This window comes from Capricornis sumatraensis, chromosome 13, assembly GCF_032405125.1.
Source record: "Capricornis sumatraensis isolate serow.1 chromosome 13, serow.2, whole genome shotgun sequence".
NCBI lineage: Eukaryota > Metazoa > Chordata > Mammalia > Artiodactyla > Bovidae > Capricornis > Capricornis sumatraensis.
This window is the reverse complement of record NC_091081.1, coordinates 27,099,469-27,123,540: the sequence shown is the minus strand read 5'-3', so window position 1 is coordinate 27,123,540 and position 24,072 is coordinate 27,099,469. Positions and strand designations below refer to the sequence as shown.

General features: G+C 38.9%; 1 protein-coding gene and 1 pseudogene across 1 annotated transcript in view; one reads left to right on the top strand and one right to left on the bottom strand.

The window, feature by feature from the left end:
* Nucleotides 1–4,126: 4,126 nt before the first annotated feature.
* Nucleotides 4,127–24,072, top strand: part of RPF2 (ribosome production factor 2 homolog) — a 35,616-nt gene continuing 15,670 nt past the window's right edge. Inside the window, exons 1-7 of the mRNA XM_068985155.1 lie at nucleotides 4,127–4,210; nucleotides 8,332–8,464; nucleotides 9,594–9,631; nucleotides 12,381–12,420; nucleotides 18,673–18,754; nucleotides 19,347–19,423; nucleotides 22,759–22,858. Of these exons, the coding sequence (XP_068841256.1) occupies nucleotides 4,188–4,210; nucleotides 8,332–8,464; nucleotides 9,594–9,631; nucleotides 12,381–12,420; nucleotides 18,673–18,754; nucleotides 19,347–19,423; nucleotides 22,759–22,858 (493 nt within the window). The 5' untranslated portion in view covers nucleotides 4,127–4,187. The remainder of the gene's footprint in view (nucleotides 4,211–8,331; nucleotides 8,465–9,593; nucleotides 9,632–12,380; nucleotides 12,421–18,672; nucleotides 18,755–19,346; nucleotides 19,424–22,758; nucleotides 22,859–24,072) is intronic.
* On the bottom strand, nucleotides 5,947–6,653 carry LOC138089814 (eukaryotic translation initiation factor 1 pseudogene; annotated as a pseudogene).

Sequence of the window (24,072 nt, the reverse complement as noted above, 5' to 3'; positions counted from 1 at the left end):
AAGTATCCTCCCATTAAAAATTTTAAAAAATGATATCAACTGTTGGAGGTACAACTTTGTTTTGACAGACTAGAAAATTAATGTTCTAGGATGAGAAAATTTTTCCTTCCATAAGTTTTGTAACTTTTTTCCTATTTAATTCAAAACAACATACCCTGATTAAAAGTATTTCCAAACCATAAGCATGTATATCCTCCCAATTTTTATATGACTTTAGTCTCAGCTTTCCTTTAATCAGAAACATTTTTTTCTACCATATGTATGTGGAGAGACTGCTAATTACTTGCCCCAATATCTGGTCTTCCTTTTTCTCTTTGTAACAGAATCCCAGAATTTACTCAGGTGGGAGAAGGCAATGGCAACCCACTCCAGTATTCTTGCCTGGAAAATCCCATGGGAGGAGCTTGGGAGGCTGCAGTCCATGGGGTCGCTAAGAGTCAGACACGACTGAGTGGCTTCACTTTCCCTTTTCACTTTCATGCACTGGAGAAGGAAATGGCAACCAACTCCAGTGTTCTTGCCTGGAGAATCCCAGAGATGGGGGAGCCTGGTGGGCTGCCGTCTGTGGGGTCGCACAGAGTCGGACACAACTGAAGCAACTTGGCAGCAGCAGCAGTGTGCGCAGCTTTCCTTGTGTATATGAAAGTGGCCCTATTTTCTAGATATTAGTTCTTTCAAGCTTGATCTATAGATTCCATGCAGTCCCAACAAAACTACAGCAAGTTTTCTATGGATATTGTCAAACTGACTCTAAAGTTTATCTGGAGAGGCCAAACCTCAGAATAGCCAATACAATGTTAAAGAATATAGTAGGACTTTAAGACTTACTGTAAAAACTGTAGTAATATAGACAGTGGGAATTGCTGAAAGAATAGACAAGTAAGTCAAAGGAACAGCATAGAGAGGCCAGAAATAGACACAGTCAACTGATCTTAGATTAGGGAACAAAGGCAATACAATGAAGCAAAGAGAGTCTTTTCAATAAACGGTGCTGGGACAACTGGACATCCACATGCAAAAGAATGAAGTGGGACCCCTCCCCAATCTCATATTATATACAAAGACTTACTCAAAATGGGCCAACAGGGACTTCCCTAGTGGTCCAGTGGTTGAGACTCCCTGCTCCCAATGCAGGGGGCCCAGGTTTGATCCCAGATCGGGGAACTAGATCCCACATGCCATGGATCCCACATGCCGCAACCAAAGATCCCAAGTGTGGCAGCTAAGACCTGGTGCAGCCTAATAAATACATGCATTTTTTAATATATAATTTTTTTTAAAATGGATTAATGGCTTAAATAAATGTAAGGGCTAAAGTTATAAAACTCTTTGGAGAAAATATAGGTATAAATCTTTTATTATGTTGGATTAGGAAATGGTCTTTTAGATAAAACATGAAAAGTGGAAGCAACAAAAGAAAAAAATGATACATTGGACTTCATCAAAATTGAACTTTTTCGATTTGAAGGACACTAGAAAAAAAGACATCTGTTCAATTGGAGAAAATAATTGCAAATTATCCATCAGATAAGGGACTTGTATCTAGAATACATGAGAAACTACTGCAACTCAATAAAAAGACCAAGGATCTGAGCATTTTTCTGGAAGAAGATATGGTTAATCAACCTATGAAAAGATGCTCAAAATCACTTGTCATCAGGGTAATACAAATGAAAACCACAATGACCTACCACTTTATACCCACTAGGTAGGATGGCTTGATGAAAAAAGATGAACAATAGCAAATTTTGGAGATAAGTGGAGAAGTTGGAACCTGTGGTTAATAGAATAATGCTCTCCCCAAAACATGTCCACGCTGTAAACGTAGTGATCTGTGAATATGTTACCGTACTTGGCCAAAGGGAATTTGTTATATGATTAGGTTAAGGATTTTGAGATGGTGGATTATCCAAGTGGGCCACATGTAATTGCAAGAGTTTTATAAGAGGGAGTCAAACAAGTAACAGAAAAAGAAGTTACGCCAGTAGAAACAGAAGTTCAGGTGATGCCTTTTCAAGATAACAGGAATACCAAGAAATGCAAACAGCTTATATAACCTGGAAAGGTAAAGATTCTCCCTCCAGTTTTTAGGGGGAATGGAGCCCCACTGACAATTTTAGACCTGTAAAATTAGGCTTCTGGTTTCTAGAGGTCTCAGTTCAGTTGCTCAGTAGTGTCTGACTCTTTGCCACCCCATGGACTGCAGCATGCCAAGCTTTCCTGTCCATCACCGACTCCTGGAACTTGCTCAAACTCGTGTGTATCAAGTTGGTGATGCTATCCAACCATCCCATCCTCAGTCGTCTCCTTCTCTTCTCACCTTCAATCTTTCCCAGCATCAGGGTCTTTTCCAGTGAGTCAGTTCTTTGCATCAGGTGGCCAAAGCATTGAGTGTGTCAGCTTCAGCATCAGTCCTTCCAATGAATATTCAGGACTGATTTCTTTTAGGATGGGCTGGTTGGATCTCCTTGCTGTTCAAGGGACTCAAGAGTCTTCTCCAACACCACAGTTCAAAAGCATCATTTTTGGGTGCTCAGCTTTCTTTATAGTCCACCTCTCACATTCATACATGACTACTGGAAAAACCATCGCTAGATGGACCTTTGTTGGCAAAGCAATTTCTCTGCTTTTTAATATGCTGTCTAGGTTTGTCACAGTTTTTCTTCCAAGGAGCAACCATCTCTAGAAGTCTAACATAATAAATTTGTGTTATGATAATAAATTTGTGGTAATTTGTTACAGCAGCAATAGAAAAACCAATTCCAGGCCCTCTTACATTGTTAATAGAAATCTAAAACAGTGCAGGCAGAAGTTTTACAGTTCCTCCAAATATCAAACAGGGTGGCCATATGCAATTCTAGAGAATTAAAAACAAAAGTCTACACAAAAACTTCAACATGGATGTTCAAAGCATCATAAGGTATAATCTTTAAGATTATAAAAGTGGAAACACAAATTTTTGAATGGATAAGCAAACATGGTATATCCACAGAATGGACCATTACTCAGTTCTAAATAAATGAATGTACTGAGAATGAAGTACTGATACATGCTACAATACATGTGAACTGTAAACATGAGCACATGGGAACACAGTAAGTGAAATAAGCCAGACAAAAAAGGCCACGTATTGTATGAATCCATTTATATGGTATATTCTCCATAGGCAGATCTATGGAGACATAGATTAGAGGTTATCAGGATGGTTATAAGGGTGATAAAAATGTTTTGGAATTAGTGGTGGTGGATGTACATCTTTGCAGATAACACTAAAAACCACAGAAATTGTACACTTTACAGGACTAACATAGTACCTGAAATATACAATTGAAACACAGGGGAAAGTAACGATCTTAGTATTATTTTCTCCTTACCTTTTATGTGCCGGGCACCATGGCAGTTATAAACTCTAACTCACTGATCTCACTGTTTTGTCAACGGTGCATATTGCACATTGATCATTTTAGTGACTGTGTGAGTACCTACCTTTCTATCAACCTTTCTAGCATCCTGGGGGATTTCCAGATGAATAACACCTGTCCATAAGAAACCATAAGAGATTAAAAATATGTGCATGGGCAGTTGGAGCAACTTATGGACAAGATTTTAAAAAACACATACACACACAAAACCCAGCTGCCACTTATCTAGAGCTGGGAGCAAAACTATGCTAGTGCACTCAACACCACCTAAGAGGTGAGCCACCCCTCCAGACCACCCCTGTACACACCGTGTCCTCACGCCATATAAGGAACCAGCTCACCTGCCCCGCCCCCTTCCCAGCAAGCAAGGGAACCTGTTACTTGGTTTTAGTCTCTCCTGCAGGCGCAGTAGCCCCCTTTTAGTGTATCTGCAAAGATGCCTTAATTTCTTCGCTGGCCTCTCCAATTTCTATTGATTGAGGGAAGGCCAAGAACCCTGACCAGTATCATATACAGGTGTGTACCTCAAGCTCCTAGAAGCGAGCGTTAACTTACTGAAAAGAACCCACGCAAAAACCTGTAACCAAGGGAACATAGTCCCTCCTCCACAGCCAATAGCATCTCCAGGAGTCCACTTCGGCCCCAGGAAGTGGCGTCAGACGCAACTTCCGTTTCCGGAAGCTTGGTTCCGCCTCCGCCAACACACAGCCCTATCGCGTAAGCTGGAGGTACACGTGCGTTCACCCGGTTCCCCCTGAGGTAGCGATGGACGCTTTGGATAGAGTTGTGTAAGTGCACTGGGTTCTTTCCCCGGTAACGTTGGCGCAAGGGGGCTCCTGTAGCGGGATGGGGTGTTAGCGCTTCTGCCCCCTATGCTCCTTCCTCACACCCGTTGGCAGTCCGGGTGGATTGGAGCAGCTCCAGGAGGGAGCTGGAGCTCCTTGAGGGGAGATGGAGAGCGGGGAAGTCCGCGTGTGGGAGCCCGGAGGTGGCGGTGGCACCAAGGCTTTGGCAGCTTTTATGCTAGACAATTGGGAATGCCTTCGTTTCCGCAGATGTGTGAGAAAGGCGTTAGAGTGAGGAGCTCTGAGCACAGCCCTCGAATCTGACAGATTGAGGTGACAGACCCCTTAGAGCTTTGTGGTTGGGTCATTTAGCCTCCCTAAATTTCAGTTTGCTGTGTAAAGTAGCATTTATAATAGTCATTCTTCATAGAATGTGAGGATTATTTGCGAGAATGTAGGTAAAGGCTTTGTTGCAGCGCAGAGAGATGCTCATTTCCTCTTTTTCCCAAACTCGTACATGTTTCTTGAGTTGTCCTTGGTTAATCGCTGCTTTAAATTCGTCCAGAAAGTGTTTCTCGATCTCCTAAATAGTTACGTGATTTGCTATGGGTTTTTTTGCTGTTTACCTGGGTTAACGTATAATCAAAAGGACAAATTATTCGTTTGGTCATTAATTCAGGGGTTTTTGCATTTGCTGTACACTCTGCAGGTCTGGGGCTGCGAAGATGAGTAAGACTAGTTTATTGACTCATTGGGGAACAGACAGCTAAGAAAACGTACAAGGTGTTTGCATTAGTTGCTGGTTCATTCAGTTCAGTCGCTCAGGCGTGTCCGACTCTTTAAGACCCCCTGAACCGCAGCACGCCAGGCCTCCCTGTCCATCACCAATTCCCGGAGTTTACCCAAACTCATGATCATTGAGTCGATGATCCCATCCAACCATCTCATCCTCTGTGGTCCTCTTCTCCTCCTGCCTTCAATCTTTCCCAACATCAGGGTCTTTTCAAATGAGTCAGTTCTTCCCATTAGGTGGCCAAAGTATTGGAGTTTCAGCTTTAGCATCAGTCCTTCCAGTGAACACTCAGGACTGATCTCCTTTAGGATGGACTGGTTGGATCTCCTTGCAGTCCAAGGGACTCAAGAGTCTTCTCCAACACCACAGTTCAAAAGCATCAGTTGTTTGGTGCTCAGCTTTCTTTATGGTCAAACTCTCACATCCATACATGACTACTGGAAAAACCATAGCCTTGACTAGATGGACCTTTGTTGGCAAAGTAATGTCTTTGCTTTTTTTTTTTTTTCTGAAAACAAGTTTTATTTAAATAAGGGTTTAAATACATTACATAACATTAAAACTGAAGAGGGGGAAAAAAACCAAAAAACCAGTTTACTTCACAAGGCATTGGGCAGCTGTTGCTAGTTAAGTTGCAAGCTCTACAGCTACGTGACTGATAACATTGGTTTGAAATTGGTTCCCTTGTCAAAAGTTTACCTGATAGAAGGTTGGCCTCACATTCTAGTTTGGATGTTGATTAGCTAGGACTTGTCTGGTCATGAAGACCTTGGTGGCAAGCCAGATGTCCTGTCACCTCACTGAAGGGTGGATGCTCTAAGCCCTGCCCACCCAGTCATGTTGGAGACATCACAGGATCCTTCCCTGACCACCGAAGGCACCCTCTAGCAGTACAGCTGCCTCACCCATCCTCCACTCTCCACTTCATCGAGGACTTTTCAGGTGGTGACATGTTCTCAGGGCAGGGAACTTTGCAGAGGGACTGCCGAGGAGCTTCCGGCCAGACATAGCCATCTGTGATCCTGGGGCTCTGGACTTTGCTGAAACATCACTGTTATTGCTTTGTTTCAGGCTGGACACTGCCAGGCGCCTACTGCTTGACCTCTGTTTAAATGAGGGACTTCAAGACTAGACAGCATGGCTCTTTTCAGTTTATTGCATGAAGGAGTTACACTAGTCCAAGTTAAAATCAGACCCCAAATGGTTACATTATACAAGCTGTGAGGTTTTTAAACTTGTGACAAGGGACAGAAGGGAAATTCTACTCATTGCAAGGAAATCCTCACTTAAGCTTCAGTGAGCCAAAAGCACTTAAAACCCATGAACCTTCAGCTGGTCGTCCTTAGCCAGTCCAATCTCTACCGGGAACTGGCATATGTTCTTGCGCTGGTCACCCTGTAGCTGAATCACTTCTCCATATTCTGGATGCTCAATTACAGTACCATTGCAGGCAAATTTCTTCTTAAACACCTTCACTAGTTTCTTTTTATCGTAATCATCAGCGATCCCTTGGACAGTGGTAAGGGTCTTCCTGCCGTTTCTCTGTTGAATTCTTATATGGATATAATCCTCAGTGCCAGCAGGAAGCAGATCATCACCCTTACTTGCATCAGCAAAGGGGTCGAAAGAGTGGAGGTTCTGGATAGCGGACATACCATATGATTCCTTTTCCTCGGGAGAAGGCGGGCAGGGGGAACGGAGCGTCGGGAAGCGAGGGGGCTCAAGGGGGAGGCTGCTGAGTCCTCGGCGGCGGCTCAGTGACTGGGCTCTTCGCTTTTTAATATGCTGTCTAGGTTGGTCATAACTTTCCTTCCAAGGAGTAAGCTTCTTTTAATTTCATGGCTGCAGTCACCATCTGCAGTGATTTTGGAGCCCAAGAAAATAAAGTCAGCCACTGTTTCTACTGTTTTTCCCCATCTATTTGCCATGAAGTTGCTGGTTAATCAGAAGTCCGCAACATACAGCGGAATATGCAACATACAGCACTTTTATTGGGTTATGGATGCACTAAATCTCTCTTGGTTTGACTTAAAAAATAATGTGTATCTTTATCAACCAGTAAATGATTAGAAGCTTTATATGTGCTTGGTATTTTATCGGGAGGAGAGTTTTTTAAAGTCTGTATGGTACAGTATGTGTGTGTGTATTCTGTTTTTCTTTTCCATCCCGAAGTGTACATGGAACCAGAAGAAGGGAGGATCATAGTTATTTAAGAGAAAAATTATTTCTGTAGGTGGCAGATGGGAAATCAAGAATCTCACTGTAGTGTAAGTGGAGGTGAACAAGGCAGTGTATAAAAGCCTTCTACTCTATGTGACAATACAATCAGAATAATGAATTTGTTTCCCATATATAGTATAAGTGTGTATGTGTATGGTGCTAGGTGTTTGTTGCTGTGAGGGCTGCTCTCTCGTTGTGGTGCTCCGGTACCTCATTGTATTGGTTTCTCTTGTTGCGGAGTACAGGCTCTAGGGCACAGGAACTTCAGTAGCTGCAGTTCCTGGGCTCAACAGTTGTGGTGCCAAAGCATAGTTTCTCTGCAGCATGTGGGATCTGCCCGGATCAGGGATCGAACCTGGGTCTCCTGCATTGCAGGCAGATTCGTTACCTCTGAGCCACCAGGGAAGCCTCTGTTTTCCTTTCATATTTTGCAGGATGATTGGTCTAGGTGAGTTTTTAAATGTAGCTCATTTTGAAGATTGGCCTACATGCCAAGCTGTGTGGCTTTGGACAGATTGTCAGCTGACTCATCTGTAAAAGATTAGGCCTTAATAGACTAACTGTAATGAAGTGTCAGTTGTTATTATTCTCAGTTGGTGGCAATAGTATTTGACTTCATCAGCAATGATATTGGAGTGGGACATTGGATACTTCCTGGCAGGCAGTGTGGTCTTATACCTGGAGGAAAGATAAGAAGTAATTAGCCTCCCTATGCCCACAAGTTGACTGGCAGTTGGTGTGCAGTTCATTGTGTTCAGGTGCAGAGTACTGGTTTGATTGCTTTAAGATTAAAGAAAAAATAATAGGGTAAAAATAGCAACAGTATTCACTTGAGTCCTTGTTTTTTTAACAAAAGATTTAGAAAACAGTAATAGAATGCTGGGAATATAAAAATGGAAGTCTTTTTAAATACCAAATGTAATTACTGCATTTGCTAGTAATAACTGAATATATTTTATTAATATTTCCCCAAAAATGAGATTTTGTGGAATCCTAACTAGTAAATGTTATGTAATATCTCTTTGATATTTAAGAATTTGTATATAAGTCTTGGTTTTGTAATATGAGGAAAATGTCTTAAGTTGTTATAAATTGTGATTTTTTGCAACAGAAAACCCAAAACAAAAAGAGCCAAGAGATTCCTTGAGAAGAGAGAACCAAAACTCAGTGAAAATATCAAAAATGCTATGTTGATTAAAGGGGGAAATGCAAATTCAACAGTAACACAAGTGCTTAGAGATGTGGTACGTATATTTATATATATGCACACTTTTTAAATGGTGTTGAAATCATTTTAGAAAGTTTTTAGCATACTAACTGGGCTGCTGAGAAATATATAGAAAACTTTGCCTTGCCTTAAGAAATGCTAACCTTAGAAAAAGGCTAAAGTTGGAGATTGTTTGCCTTGCCAAGGAACTGACTACTGGTTTTCCTTCTAGCTCCCTTAGTAAATTTCACCTGATTTCAATGACTGGAATTTGATTTCGTCACATTTCAAGAACATATCTAATTTGTAAAATGAGCTAACTGCATATTATATCCCTTTATTTTTTTCAACAATACCAACTACTGTGCTGGATGCTGGGGATTAATATTTATATAAGACATAATCTCTCCCTTCAGTGAGCTTAATGAGAGAGTAAAAGTTACAGCATTGTGAGTGATGTGCTGTGCTGGAGGTATGCACGGAGTAGGACGGGAGTCGGTCAGATAGTCAGTTCAGTTGCTTAGTCTTTGAGCGACTCTTTGAGATCCCATGGACTGCAGCACACCAGGCTTCCTTGTCCATCACCAACTCCTGGAGCTTACTCTTAACTCACTGTCCATCAAGTCGGTGATGCCATCCAACTGTCTCCTCCTCTGTCATGGAGTAGGATGGGAGGCTGAGTTAAAATCCCATGAGGGTTGCCACACAGGGTGGGCTTCCTAGAGGTGACAATTAAGCTTCCTTTTGAAGGAGTTGAAATGAGAAGAGGAAAAGGAAGAGGAAGAGAAGGGCTTCCAAGGCTGAGGCAAAAGCTTGTGCACAAAGGGAGTGTGAAGAAGCATGATACATTTGGGGAATTGCAAATAATTGGGGGTGGTTAAAGGAAAGCGGGCTAAATGAAGCTAGAATTTAAGGAAGTGAAGGGAATCATTTAAATTGGATAGAATATTGAAAGGGCATAGAAATTTTTAATTAGGAAAGTCCTGTCTAAAAATATTAAGCTTGTGTTGGAAGTTATATGTGATCAAAGGGGAGCCATGCAGAAGATATCAGAATAGGATTCAGGAGCTAGGATAACCTTGCATAATGACTGTTACAGTGCTTCACTTTTACCTCTGCTTTTCAGAATATGTTTTGTTTTGAAAGCTATAAATTATGTTTTACAGTATGCACTGAAGAAACCGTATGGCATTCTGTATAAAAAGTAAGTATGATTTCTTTTACTTATTTAATTATATTGTTTCATTATAAAAGTAACAACCAATCACTTTATGGGAAACTTAGAAAAATATTTTATTTAAAAAATATTACATTGCCTTACATACATAGCTATGCGTATTTCCAAACTTACTTCTTTCCCATTTGTGTATTCATTTGTACTGAACAGTCTTACAGAGTTGTAATCATAGCATATATGTATTACTTTGAAATAGTAATGGACTTACAGAAAAGTTGCAAAAATAGTAGAGTTCCCTTATACCCTTCTCCCACATCTCTTAATGTTATAACTTCTGTAAGCACAGTTATCACAAGTAAGAAATGAACATGGGGACAGTAATTTATACACACTTACTTTTTAATCACAGGCTTGATTTGGTTCATGCCAGTCTTTTCATTAATATTCTTTTCCTCTTCTAGGATCCCACATTGTGTTTAATTGTCATGTCTTCTTAGTCTCCTCCAATTTATGACAATTCCTCAACCTTTCCTCATCTTTGATGACCTTGACACTTTTGATGAGCACTTGTCAGTTATTCTGTAAAATATCCTTCAGTTTGAACTTGTCTTATATTATGAATAGATTGAGATTGTACATTTTTGGCAGTAATATCATAAAAGTGATGTGCCTTTTCAGTATATCTTACCAAGGAACACTTGATATCTTCTTACTGGTGGTGTTAAATTTGATTAAAGTGGTGTCTGCTAGATTTCCCCACTATAAAGTTGCTATTGATATTTTCCCCTTTGTAATTAACAGATGTTTAGAGGAGATACTTACACGTTTTCAAGTAATCCTAGTTCTCCTCAAACTTTTGCTTATTCATTTTAACATCCATCAGTGAATCCTGTCTACAGTAGTGATTACTGTGGTGGTGTAGTGGTTTTCTGTTTCCCTGCATTCCCTCTACATTTATTAATTGGGATTCTGTAATGAAAATCAGTCCCTTCTTCTCCATTTGTTTAAATTACTTATTTATGTCAGTGTGGACTATATATTTATTACGTTCTTTGCGGTTCAGTGCTGTCATGATTTATTTTGTTGCTAAATTGTTCTCTCTTTGGCCATTGGAATCTCTGTCAGGTTGGCTTGTGTGCCCTTTCAAAGTGCCCCTGTGTTTGAGCACTTCCTTTCTGGCATCACAAGATGCTCTAGGCTCATCTTGCAGTTTTCATTGCCAGAGCCCTGGAATCAGTCCTGGTTCCATATATTGGAGAAAGATAACTTAGAAACAGAGATCTGGGCATTAAGTATGGTCAGTTGCTACTGAAGTGTCATCAGTCCTCTAGCAGACAAGAGCTTGAAAATGTACATAGGTACATTAACCTATGCATGTATGCACGTCTGTGTTTGTTTATATTTATCTATATATTTTAAAAGCCCTGAGTTGATATTGATATTTGCTAAAAATTCATGGGTTCATACTACTAATTTCAGTTCTACTCCAATACCAGAGACTTCATTTGAGCCTTTCTCCTTTTCTTCTTTGTAATTTCTGTCTTCTATTTACTTGTGAATTGCTTTTGGCTGTTAATCATAAATGCTGCAGTAATTTTTCCTTTTGCATAATTTTTCTAAATAATTTTTTATTGATTATAAAAGTAATATATATTATCTTAAATAATTGGGATAAGAGTAAATAATCACTCATAGATAAACACTGTGTATATTTTCTCCTCATGTAGTTTTGTGTCTATACATCTTTTTTTTTCTTTAAACAAAATTGAGATCATGTATATATGATTTTTTTTCTCTTTAAGTTGGTAAAAATTATGAACTGTATTATATTTATGTGACTAAAAATTCAAAAACATACAGTGAAAGTATAAATATGCACACACTCTCCTTAGAACAACCTGCATCATTAGTGTTTTGTGTATCTTAGCAGAATTTCTTCATGCATATTTGAACAAACCTTTTGCCTGGGAAGATAGCATTCTACGCTTCTCTATCCACTGTCCATCTCCACTGCTGCCACTGCTGGCCCAGCCCCCCACTTTCTTTCTCTCCTGGATTACTGTGATAGCTGCCTACTGACCTCTTCACTCTTGCTGTGCTGCATTCCCTGCTCACATAGTAGGCAGATCAGCCCTTTAAAAAGAACATTCGAATCCAGTCATATCACTCTTGTCTAAAATCCCCCTATACTTCCTGTTACCCTTTTAATAACCTTCATTCCTTACCTGAACCAGCAAGGCCCCACACTTTCTGGACCATGTCTTCATCTTTGACTTCATATCCCACCATTAACTCTTTGCTCATTAAGTTCCAGTGATGTTTGTTGCTTTCTGTTTCTTGAATAGTCTACACTTGTTTCCATCTCGGAATCTTTCCTTACTTGGTTCCCTCTTCCTAGAGTACTCTTAACCTCAAAACTCTTCCATGGCTAACTCCTCATTTATTGGGTCTCAGCTCAAATAATCGTTTTCCATTCTTCATACTAACATGGTGCCCTGCTTTATTTTTGTCACAACACTTAGAACTTTTTGAAATTGTTTACTTTTCCTCTAGAATGTAACTTCCATGAAAGCAGGGATCTTGTTTGACATGATATTATGGTATCCCTAGCTCCTAGAACAGTGCTTGGCACTAAATAAATATTTGAATGAATAAATATCTTCCAGCTTCTTTTTTTGATCATTTGAATATATAATTATCTTTATTTAATATTATTACCTTATTGTTATGAGTGAATTGCTTATTAAAATTACAGTCACTTTTTTTTAAACATTAGGAAAAACATTACAAGGCCATTTGAGGATCAGACATCATTGGTAAGTATAAGAATCTCTGATTTAAGAGGGCATACAAGTGATTATTCACCCTAATTCATTTAATTTAATAGTAGTCCTAACTTATGACTTTGAATTAGAAATCATCCTGTGTTACAAAATTTTGATGCAGTATAAAGAGGGAATAAGACTTTTTTATTTCCAAAAATATTACTATAGATCTTATGCTTCACTATGGATAGTATGTGTTCATTGCCTGCATGTATATTGATAGAATTTTAAAGAGTTAATTATACTTTAGGTGGGTAATTAATGAATTGTCCAAAGGAAGTTTGCTATGGATGTTTTTATAATGCAAATTTGATTTTTAAAAAGTTTACTTTTCTTTTTTCGAATATTTTTAAAACAGGGAGCACGACCTGACTTTTTGCGAACCATGAGAACGTGATTACGTTCTCTTGGCAGGAATACCATTGCTCGTCTTATTTGTTTGTTTGCTGCGTGGCATGTGGAATCTTAGTTTCCCTGACCAGGGGCTGAACCCACTCTGCTCCCTCTGTTTTGGAAGTTCGGAGTCTTAACCCCTGAACTGCCAGGGAAGTCCCATAGTTTGTTCTTTTAGTTAGTGGATTTAATAGGAAAAGTTTTTTTTAATAGAATCTCAATGATTACTTAAAAAACTGAAATTGAGCATCTCATCCTAATATGGCATCTAACTGCAGTGAAAATTACAATATATTAAGAAAAGTATTCTCAAAATAAATGTTGTTTTTTAATTAAGTTGCTTTTATCACAGTCTTGAATTTTTCACAGTCATTTGTTGAATAGATCGTGAAAGTAAAAATGTATATAGAGTCTAGCCCAGAATTCTATCTCTTCTATACATGACTTATCCAGGGCTGGTTTTATTTTGTAATACCATGGTGCTTTTAGTTGAGTGGTCACTGTGTAGGAGTATTATGTTGTAGAATCTGTAGCATTTTGTATTTTTTTTTTTTCAATTTAATGTTGATAGGACATGTTTTCTTACACTTGAAATTATGGCTTTTACCCTCTTTGATCTTCTACTTCCAGAAACAGGAGATATTTCATTGACTGTAATACATTTCATACTGCTAGAGCTCCAAATGGTTGTGGAAACAGTGGTCATGTTAGAAATTTGGTTGATTTCCTCCTGACTGCCCATCCCCCAGTAGCACACTTCTTATACTGCAGTCTTGGAATTGTGCACAGGAGCTGGGGAATATACTTCCTGTGGGCTGAATCCCTGTTCCTGTGAGGCTCACAAGCTAAGGTGGTTTTTAAATTTTTAAAGCTTTCTTTTTTTTAAGTATATAATAAATCTAAAACATTTATTATCTGGCCTTTTGGAGATAATTTGACTTCTCTTGCTCTAGAATTTTAATAAAAAGTTGACTTTATGGAGAAGGATGACAGATAAGTACTATATATAGGCTTCCCTGGTAGCTCAGACAGTAAAGAATCTGCCTGCAATATGGGAGACCTGGGTTGGGAAGATCCCCTGGAGGAGGGCATGGTAACCTGGAGAATCCCAATGAACAGAGGAGCCTGGGGGTGCTACAGTCCATGGGATCTCAAAGAATTGGACACAACTGAGTGACTTAGCACACACGCCACATATATACATATATGTGAAAGGTAGTTTATGGAAATCTTTGGGATGTTAACATGAGAATGTAAAAACAAATTTTTTTTTTTAACAACTGTTTGGTGTCAGACCCAGTGTAAATTGCTTTCACATATAATATCTCATGTGGTTCTTGCAGATTTTTGCAGGAGGTGTTACTGTCTTTGATTTACATGATAAAAATGATTCTCAGAAAGGTTGACCTATCCCATGCTGCTGCTGCTGCTTCTGCTAAGTCGCTTCAGTCATGTCCGACTCTGTGCGACCCCATAGACGGCAGCCCACCAGGCTCCCCCATCCCTGGGACTCTCCAGGCAAGAACACTGGAGTGGGTCGCCATTTCCTTCTCCAGTGCATGAAAGTAAAAAGTGAAAGTGAAGTCATTCAGTCATGTCTGACTTCGCGACCCCGTGGACTGCAGCCTACCAGGCTCCTCCATCCATGGGATTTTCCAGGCAAGAGTACTGGAGTGGGTTGCCATTGCCTTCTCCGACCGATCCCATAGTAAATGGCAAAGCCAGAATTCTTAGACTTTCTGACTCTATCCTCTACACAGGGAGTAGAAAGACAAGTAGGAAGTTGTTTGTCCCATTTGCTTCTTTCAACACTGGAATGAATGATAACCAAACTAGGGGCCCACACCTCAGGTCTTGGACTCAGTAAAGAAGTTGAGGATTATGGTTGCTTCACATGTTCTTTAATTATTTGCCATTAATTTAGGAAGCTTGGACTTCCGTGATGATCCAGTGGCTAAGAATCGGCCTTCAGATGCAGGGAATGTGGGTTCCATTCCTGGTCAGAGAACTAAAGTCCCACGTGCTGCGGGGCAACTAAGTCCATGTGCCACAACAAGGACCTGATGAAGCCAAAAATAAATGAATAAATAAATTTAGGAAGCTTTTCCAACTGTGCTGGAACTAACCTGGAACACATTCAATCTAATTTTTGTGCTGAGATTGGGAATCTCTGTAAACTGAATCAAAGTATCAATATGTGGGATGTAAAGTATAGGTACTAATGTAGAAGAAACTGTCTAGGATACCCCATAACTATTTCCACCTCTCTCAAATCTGTAATGGAAGTCAGTACTTTTGAGAGCCAAATGGCGGAAAATCTCTTACTGGTAGGAACATCATAGATCTGTCAGTTAGTCCTTGCTTGGTACACGAAGTGGAACTAGTCACAGCTGGGATGGTGTGGAGATTCTGGGGCAAGATTCCTGCATGGATGAAGTTTGCAGTGAAAAGTAGTTAAATGCCTTGTAAACACATGAGTACATTTATAAATATCCAAAAACACCATATTGATTAATTCACGTAAGTCCGTAGTATATTCATGTGTGTCCTGTAATGGAATACTTCATGTGCTGTTCCAAAATAACAGCATAACTGAAAATAAATGGCCTTTTAAAATTTATTAACCTAGTAGTTTTCATTTTGGAGAAGGCAGTAGCAACCCACTCCAGTACTCTTGCCTGGCAAATCCCATGGACGGAGGAGCCTGGTAGGCTGCAGTCCATGGGGTCACGAAGAGTCAGACACTTACTGAGTGACTTCACTTTGACTTTTCACTTTCATGCACCGGAGAAGGAAATGGCAACCCACTCCAGTGTTCTTGCCTGGAGAATCCCAGGGACGGCAGAGCCTGGTGGGCTGCCGTCTATGGGGTCACACAGAGTCAGACACGACTGAAGCGACTTAGCAGGAGCAGCAGCAGCAGTTTTCATTTTGGTCTTAAACTCACATCTTTTCCCTAAGTACCTCAAATTTTAAAAAATTTAAGTAAAAGGCTGCAAATAAGGACCGTTTCCTTTGTTTATTTCTATCTAGTTTACTATGTCTTCTTTAATTTCCACTGAAAAGAGTCATGGACATCTTATTTTTAGTTTAGAGTTACAATTCTTTTTTCCTTTTTAATTGAAGTGTAGTTGATTTACAATGTTGAGTTAGTTTCTGGTATACCTCAAAGTGATTCATTTATACATATATATGTTCTTCTTCATATTCTTTTCCATTATGGTTTATTACAGGATATCAAATATAATTCCCTGTGCTGTATAGTAGGACTTTGTTGTTTATGTATGGTAGTTTGAATCTGCTAATCCAAACTCCTAAATTATCCTTTCCCCACCTTCTTTCCCTTTTGGTAACTGTAAGCTTGTTTTCTGTGTGTGTGAGTCTGTTTTGTAAATAAGTTCATTTGTGTCATATTTTAGGCTATACATACAAGTTATATGCTGTTGTCTTTGTCTTCAGTTATTATGATCACCTCTAGGTTAATCAATATTGCTGCAAATGGCATTATTTCATTCTTTATTGCTGAGTGGTATTGCACTGTGTGTGTGTGTGTGCGCGTGTGCGCGCGCCACATCTTCTTTATCCATTCATCTGTCAGTGGACATTTAGGTTGCTCCCATGTCTTGGTTGTTGTAAATAGTGCTGCTATGAATTTTGGGGTGCATGTATCTTTTCGAATTAGAGTTTTCTCCAGATATGTGCCCAGCAGTGGGATTGCTGGATTATATGGTAGCTCAGTTTTTAGTTATTGCTGGTGGCTTTTTTTTAAACTAATTTAGTGTTGACTGTGCTAGGTCTTTGTTGCTGTGCAAGCTTTTCTCTAATTGTGGTGAGCAGGGGCTGCTCTGGTTGCAGTGCTGGGGCTTCTGTTTGCAGTGGCTTCTCTTGTGGAGCACAGACTTCAGGCATGTGGGCTCAGGAGTTGCAGTTCCCAGGCTCTAGAGCACAGGTTCAGTAGTTGTACACGGGCTTAGTTGCTCCGTGGTATGTGGGATCTTCCTAGACCAGGGATTGAACTGTGTCTCCTACATTGGCAGGTGGATTCCTTACCACTGAGCCACCAGGGAAGCCCTTGTTTTTAGTTTTTGAAGGAGTCTTCATGCTATTTTGCATAGTAGCTGCACGCAACTTACATTCCCAATGGTGTAGGAGGGTTTCTTTTTCTCTACACTCTCTCCAGCATTTGTTATTCATAGACTTTTTATTTTTGCAGGTCGCATCATGTGGTATGTGGAATCTTAGTTCCCTAGCCAGGGATGGAACCCATGCCCCCCTGTAGCAGAGGCACAGTCTAAACCACCAGACTGCCAGGGAGGTCCCCTAGACTTTTTTATAATAGTCATTTTGTCCAGTGGCTCAGTTGGTAAAGAATCCGCCTACAATGCAGGAGACTAAAGTTCAGTCCCTGGGTTGGGAAGATCCCCTGGAGAAGGAAATGGCAGCCCACTCCAGGATTCATGCCTGGAGAATTCCATGGACAGAGGAGCCTGGTGGGCTACAGTCCACGGGGTTGCAAGAGTCTGACATGACTTTCGACTAAACTACCACCAACACCACCACCTTTCTGGCTTATGTGAGGTGGTACCTTACTGTAGTTTCGATTTGCATTTCTTTAATAATTAGCTATGTTGAGCGTCTTTTCCTGTGCTTATTGGCCATCTGTATGTCTTCTTTGGAGAAATGAATATTTAGGTCTTCTGTCCATTGTTTGGGTTGTTTTTTGTTGTTGTTATTGAGTAGTATGAACTGTTTGTATATTTTGGAAACTAAGCCCTTATTGGCCTCATTGTTTGCAGATATCTTCTCCCATTCTACAGATTGTCTTTTTCCATTTTGTTTATGGTTTCCTTTGTTGTGCAGAAACTTGTAAGTTTGATTAGATCTTATTTATTTTTGCTTTTATTTGAGTCTTTAAGCCATTTTGAGTTTATTTTATGTGAGGTGTGTTCTAACTTCATTGATTTACATCAGCTGTCTGGCTTTCCTAGCTCCACTTGCTAAAGAGACTGTCTTGTCTCCCTTGTATATTTTTGCCTCCTTTGTTGAAGATTATTGACCGTGGGTGTGTGGCTTTATTTCTGGGCTCTGTCTTCTGTTCCACTGATGCATAGTCTGCTTTTGTGCCGCTACCATGCTGTTTTGATTACTGTAGCTTTTTAGTATTGTCTGGAATGTGGGAGGGTTATGCCTCTTGCTTTATTTATTCTCTTTCTTTAGGATTGCTTTGGCAGTTCTGGATCTTTAGGTCCCATATAGGGACCTAAATTTTCTATATAGGTCCCATATAAATTTTAGGATTATTTGTTTTGGTTCTGTGAAAAATATGGTGGATAATTTGATAGGGATCACATTAAATCGGTAGATTACTTTGGATAATATGGCCATTTTAACAATATTAATTCCTCCAATCCAGAGTGTGGGATGTCTTTTCATTTCTTTAAATCATCTTCAGTTTCCCTTGTCACTGACTTAATGGTTCTCAGAGTTTAAGTCTTTCACTTGCTTGGGCAGGTTTGTTCCTAAGTTGTTGTTGGTTTTTTTTTTATGTGATAAAAAAGGGATTTTTTTTCTTTTACTTTCCCTTTCTGGTATTTCCTTGTTAGTATAAAGAAATGCAGCCTGTTTCTGTATGTTAATCTTGTATCCTGCTACTTTGCTGAATTCATCAATCAGTTCTAATAGTTTTTGTGTGGACTCTAGGATTCTCTGTGCTTAGTAGCATGTCTTCTGCTTATAATGACAGTTTTACCCCTTCCCTTCCAGTTTGAGTACCTTTTATTTCAGAGAAGTACAATTCTTAAAGTTCTTATATTTATGCATTGATTTAATGGAATTTCTTTGGTTTTACAGGAATTTTTTTCAAAGAAGTCAGATTGTTCTTTATTCATGTTTGGCTCCCATAATAAGAAGCGCCCAAATAATCTAGTAATAGGTAAATGTCATTTACTTTTTAAAACTTTTATTTTATAGAGTCAGTTCTGTGGCTCATATTGATGGTATTCAGGAGTAACCAGTAAACACTAAGCTAGTTTTTTATTTATCTACCAGTCTGCAGGTAAAGGATGGGTATGTTAATATCACCTTCAATCAAGTTGTAGAGGTTTTATGACTATAAAACATATATCCTAAAATCAGTATTAGAGTTAGAAAAAAAAAAGCATCATACTCACATAAAGTGACCCTTTCCTAATAAATACCTGTGTAATAAACATATTTGAAAATAAACCCTTGCTCTGTATTGAGACTTGGGTTGGCATAGTCAGTGAATCAATGGCAAGCTCATTACCCTCCATGGACTTTTATTTGCTCTTCTGTAAGATAAGGAAGTTTGGCTAGGTGATCTTTCAAGATCCTTTCTAGGACCAAGGTTGTAACAGTTCATTCTAGGTGGAGTTGAAAATTTAAGAAAGAAGGAACATGTCTGGGAGATTAAAGGACAAAAAAAAGAGGCAGATAAGTAGATGAATATAAGGCAGCTCTTTTGGAAAAATAAATGATTAAAAGAGAATGTGTTTTTTTTCTAGGTCGTATGTATGACTACCATGTGCTGGATATGATTGAATTAGGTATTGAGAAGTTTGTCTCCCTTAAAGATATTAAGGTAAGATAATTGATTTTTTTAAAATAAGCATTTTATGTTGCTCTTGGGCAATAGTGACATCTTGTGGTGAAGAGCAAGGATACAGTTTTGTAGCTTAAATGAGAAAGAACTTGGTTTTTATGCTAGTGTGCTCTAAAAACTAAAAAGCACAGTTTCATTTTATCTTCAAAAAGAAGATATTTACAGTGTATAACACATATGTAGGCAGTTAGAATTCAGAGTTGTTACTAACTCTTCCTTAGGCTCTTAGTAGAAGTGCTATCCTTAACCTCAGAAATTTCAAAATTTTCAAAGTGAACCCTGTTTTAAACCTGGGAAGCTCTGGGTGATCCTAGAGTATTTTGGCTGCTAGCCATCAAATTGCTAGCTCACTTCTCCCCTGGAGGACTGACACCTCTGTGTCTCCTTTGTTTGGGATTATGAAATAGAAAGTAGTAAATAGTTTCAGAAAGGCAAAAAAACTGTCCTAATGCAGCTCCTGGATCCAAATTGGGCTTCCGCTCGCTCTGACCTCTGCTCTTGGCTTGATCTTGTCCAGCAAACACAACATTTCACTGTAAGCTCTTAGCTGCCTTCTAAGGCCAAAATTATTTTCCCTGTTGTACAGATTTGGTGACAGAGGCCCAAAGGAATTCCGTTGATGACCTAGGGTCATACATATAGTAAATGGTACAACTAAGATTAGGACTCAAGGAATTTGGTACTATACTTGATCTTAGCCAAAAGGCCGGGGAGCATTAGGACTCAAGAGTTTTGAAAGAAAGGATATTGAAGTCTTTAATGGAAGGTTATGTAATTGTTCTCAGTTTATGGATCTTTGAGGATCTTGGTATAGTTGAAAGAATTATAGCAAATACATAGTCACTCCTTTTCCCAGCCTCCCCTAAGAAGAGGACATGCCGTCTAGATTTCCTATAGATTTAAAAAAGAGCTTTTATTAGATCCCCACTTGATCAGCTACATGAGCCTCCTCAGGTACAGGGTAGAACAGTGAGATTGGATTTAGAGACAGAACACTTGGGTTTGAGGCCTTTGCTTGTCATTTAGGTGACATTTGTGACCTGACAAGTCAGTTATTTCCCTGGCCCACAATTGGCAGTCCAGTGTTAAATAGGTGTAACAATGTCAGATGAGATAATATATGTGAAAATTTTTATCAGTGAAAATAATATGTTGAAAGGTATTTTGAAAACTATGTAAACTGTGATGCCTTGTTGTGGATGCTGTCATGTTATCACAGCGTGTTACGGGTCCTCTTTGGGGCTGTGTATGAACCTCTGGAGATGAGCAGTGCCGCTGCTGGCTACACGCCAACCCCTCTGCTCTTTGTACTTCCCTTCCAGAGCAAAGACATACCCTGTCACTGTGCAGCTTATAAACTGGACCACAAAATCATTAGTGTTTGGCAGGCTTGTTCTTAGCAAGAGCTGTTTAAATTAAGTACTAAATTTTCACTCATGGAACATATCCATAACTATAAAATTCATTAACTAATGAGAATGTGCTTACATTGGCAATCCCTACATAGGCTATTAACCAGTCCCCTTCACTATGACCTGTTATTTGGTTATTATACAAGCTTATATTTTTGGTTTGTTTTGAAGTTGCGTGTCTTGTTGCACTTTCTCTCCAGATTTATTTCCTCTTTATTTCTACCTCCTCATTTTAAAGACATCTCTACCAGGCATTTCTTTTCTGACTTGCCCACTTTTATTGCCAAGCTTCATCCTTTTGTTAATACTTAAGCAACAAGTGATTAGACACTACCAGGAAATAGAGTGATTAATCTAGAAACTTGTTTTCTAAGATGATCAAAATTCTAGGGGTGGTTATTCTGCATAGAATAAGTCTAAGGAATGAGATTATTTAAAATTTAAGGTTAGTTAGGGCTTCCCTGGTGGCTCAGAAGTTAAAGCATCTGCCTGCAATGCAGGAGACCTGAGTTCGATCCCTGGGTCGGGAAGATCCCCTGGAGAAGGAAATGGCAACCCACTCCAGTGTTGTTGCCTGGAGAATCCCATGGAGGGAGAAACCTGGTGGGCTACAGTCCACAGGGTCGCAAAGAGTCGGACATGACAGAGCAACTTAACTTTGACTAATTTTTCAGGCACAGATGAACACAGAAGAGTCAGTGGGTCTGGAAGGTCTATTCAGGCCCTCAATCAGACTTAGCCCATCTCCTAAGTAGACAGTTCAGGTTCAGGTTGAAAGCAGAGAATGTCAACCAGAGTGGTCATGGTGACCAGGGAAGCAACAAATGCCCTCTGGTCCAGCGGCAGAGGATGTTTGTTTGTTTGTTGTCTTATCACCTCCTCATCCCCCAATTTGGAAAATCCTTGATTAGTGTCAGAGTAGAGATATTAGAATCAATGGAAAGCTCAGACCAACAATCATTTTTCTTCCCTAAATTAATCCTTTAGTTAAAGAATTTTTTCTGTTTGTTTCTTTTTCACTTTGGTGAAACAAAAATTCACAATTCCTTTTGGTATTGAAAATCTCGAATTAGAGAGATTCCTGGAGGTCCAGTTAGGACTCTGAGCTTTCACTGCCGAGGGCCCTGGGTTCAATCCCAGGTTTGGAAACTAAGATCCCACAAACCATGTAGTGCAACCAAAAAAAAGAAAAGAAAAAGAAAAGCCAGAACTAGACAAAACACTTTTTGTAGTAAGAGCTTTGATTCTGTTGAGTGAGGACTGCCCATATTTTCTGTAGCTTGTATAACATATTGCTTCCCATGTGAATGTTTAGCTGGTAGTTTATTTAGTTTTCATTTTAAAATACTACAAATGACATTTTAAAATACTACAAATGACGCAGTAGGAAAAGCACATTGTTACAAATAATTCAAAGAAATTAAATTTATTTCAGCTCTGAAATGTTGGCCGTTAGAGGGATGTGTTTGTTTTCCAGCTTAGCTTTTTATTTTATTCTTTGCATAGAAAGTAGCTTACCTCATTCTTTAATCAGTTATTAATTTGATACTAAGAAAGTAGAATGAAAAAAATATTTTTTAGTATAAAAAAATGTATAAATGAAAAAATCCCCACTCTAGTTTTAAGTAAAATCAGTATTCATAGGGACTTCCTGGCATTCTGGTGGTTAAGACCGTGCTTCCAGTGCAGGGGTCACAGGTTCAATTCTTGATTGGGGAACTAAGATCCCACATGCCTTGCAGTGGGGCCAAGAACGATAAGTAAAATCAGTGTTCATAGATATAGTTTTAGGACAGTTAAGAAAATATGAAAATGGGTTGCTATAAATATTGACTACTTGAAAATCAGCATATAAACAGTTCATACCTGATAATTATATAATTACATTTTTTTATTTCCTAGAATAGTAAATGTCCTGAGGGAACAAAACCCATGTTAATATTTGCAGGTGATGATTTTGATGTAACAGAAGACTACAGAAGACTCAAAAGTCTTCTTATTGGTAAGTATTTTAATTCTTGTCTGCAGGATAGCTCAAGTAGGCATTCTAAGAGTTGTCATTGGTGGTGGCAGTTTGCAGCTTCACTCTGGATAAACAGCTTTTTTCTTTTGATCTCTCTTTTTCCTTTTGATTATTTTGTTTATTCCCCACTAGACAGAGAGAGTTAAAGGGATATTATACTCTATAGATCATTATTTCTTTCTGCTAGTGTAGTAACTTTGGTACCAACCTATTTATATGGCATTTTATACTTTACTACATTCTTGCACCCATCTCCTATCATTATTGGTATTATTAAATTTAGAAAATTGAAAAGTTCTATTTTAAAGATTATTATACATCATCTACTCCCAATTCAAAAACCTCTGTTAGTTTCTCTTAGTCAGATATACAAGGCACTTCACACTGTAACCCTATATAATTTGCTTTCTTGACCTCCACCAATTTCCTTCCTCCCTTTTCCATTTAAAAACAAAAACAAAAAACCTCCTAAGGTTGTTTTATAGGTGACTGCTTCTTAGTGAACAATATTCATTCCTAATGTTTTATCTAATGACAACATCCCTTTCTATGCGTTCACAGGTCACTTTCTTAAATTCCAGTATACAATGTAGTTATTGCCTGAGATTGCTGTTAGATTTACCAATTTTAAACCACTTTTTCTCTTTGTGGAAAAGCTGGCATTATTGTTCTCTATGATTTCTTAAAGGTTACTAATACTTAATACTCTGTGATCACATCTCCACAGCTGTATTCTAACTCTGAAAAGTAATTTAGTTTATCCCTAGAGATATTAACTCTTTTGATACTCAGTGGAATTTTCTTAAATTTAAATAATGTGTTCAGTTTAGCATTTTTTGCATCATTATTACAAGCTATGCCTTAACTTTTTTGGTTGCCCTTCTTTTGGGTTTTTACATACTTTGCCCTAGATCACTTTGAAAAGTTCCTCAGATATATTTTATAAATAAATTAAATATATGCTCTTTACAAATCTGAGCCAACTGAAGAAGGTTTGTGGGCAGACACATTGCTTTTATGTTACTTTATTGGAATTATTTATGGTCCTGTTGGGAATACAGTTTTCAGGACTTCTCATTTCTTTTATTAATAATGGCTATTTTTGAAAAACTAAGTATTTCTATTACCTCCTTAATCCTTACTAAAGCTCTTGAGTTTGGTAACATTTCAATATATAGATGGGAAGATGGAGG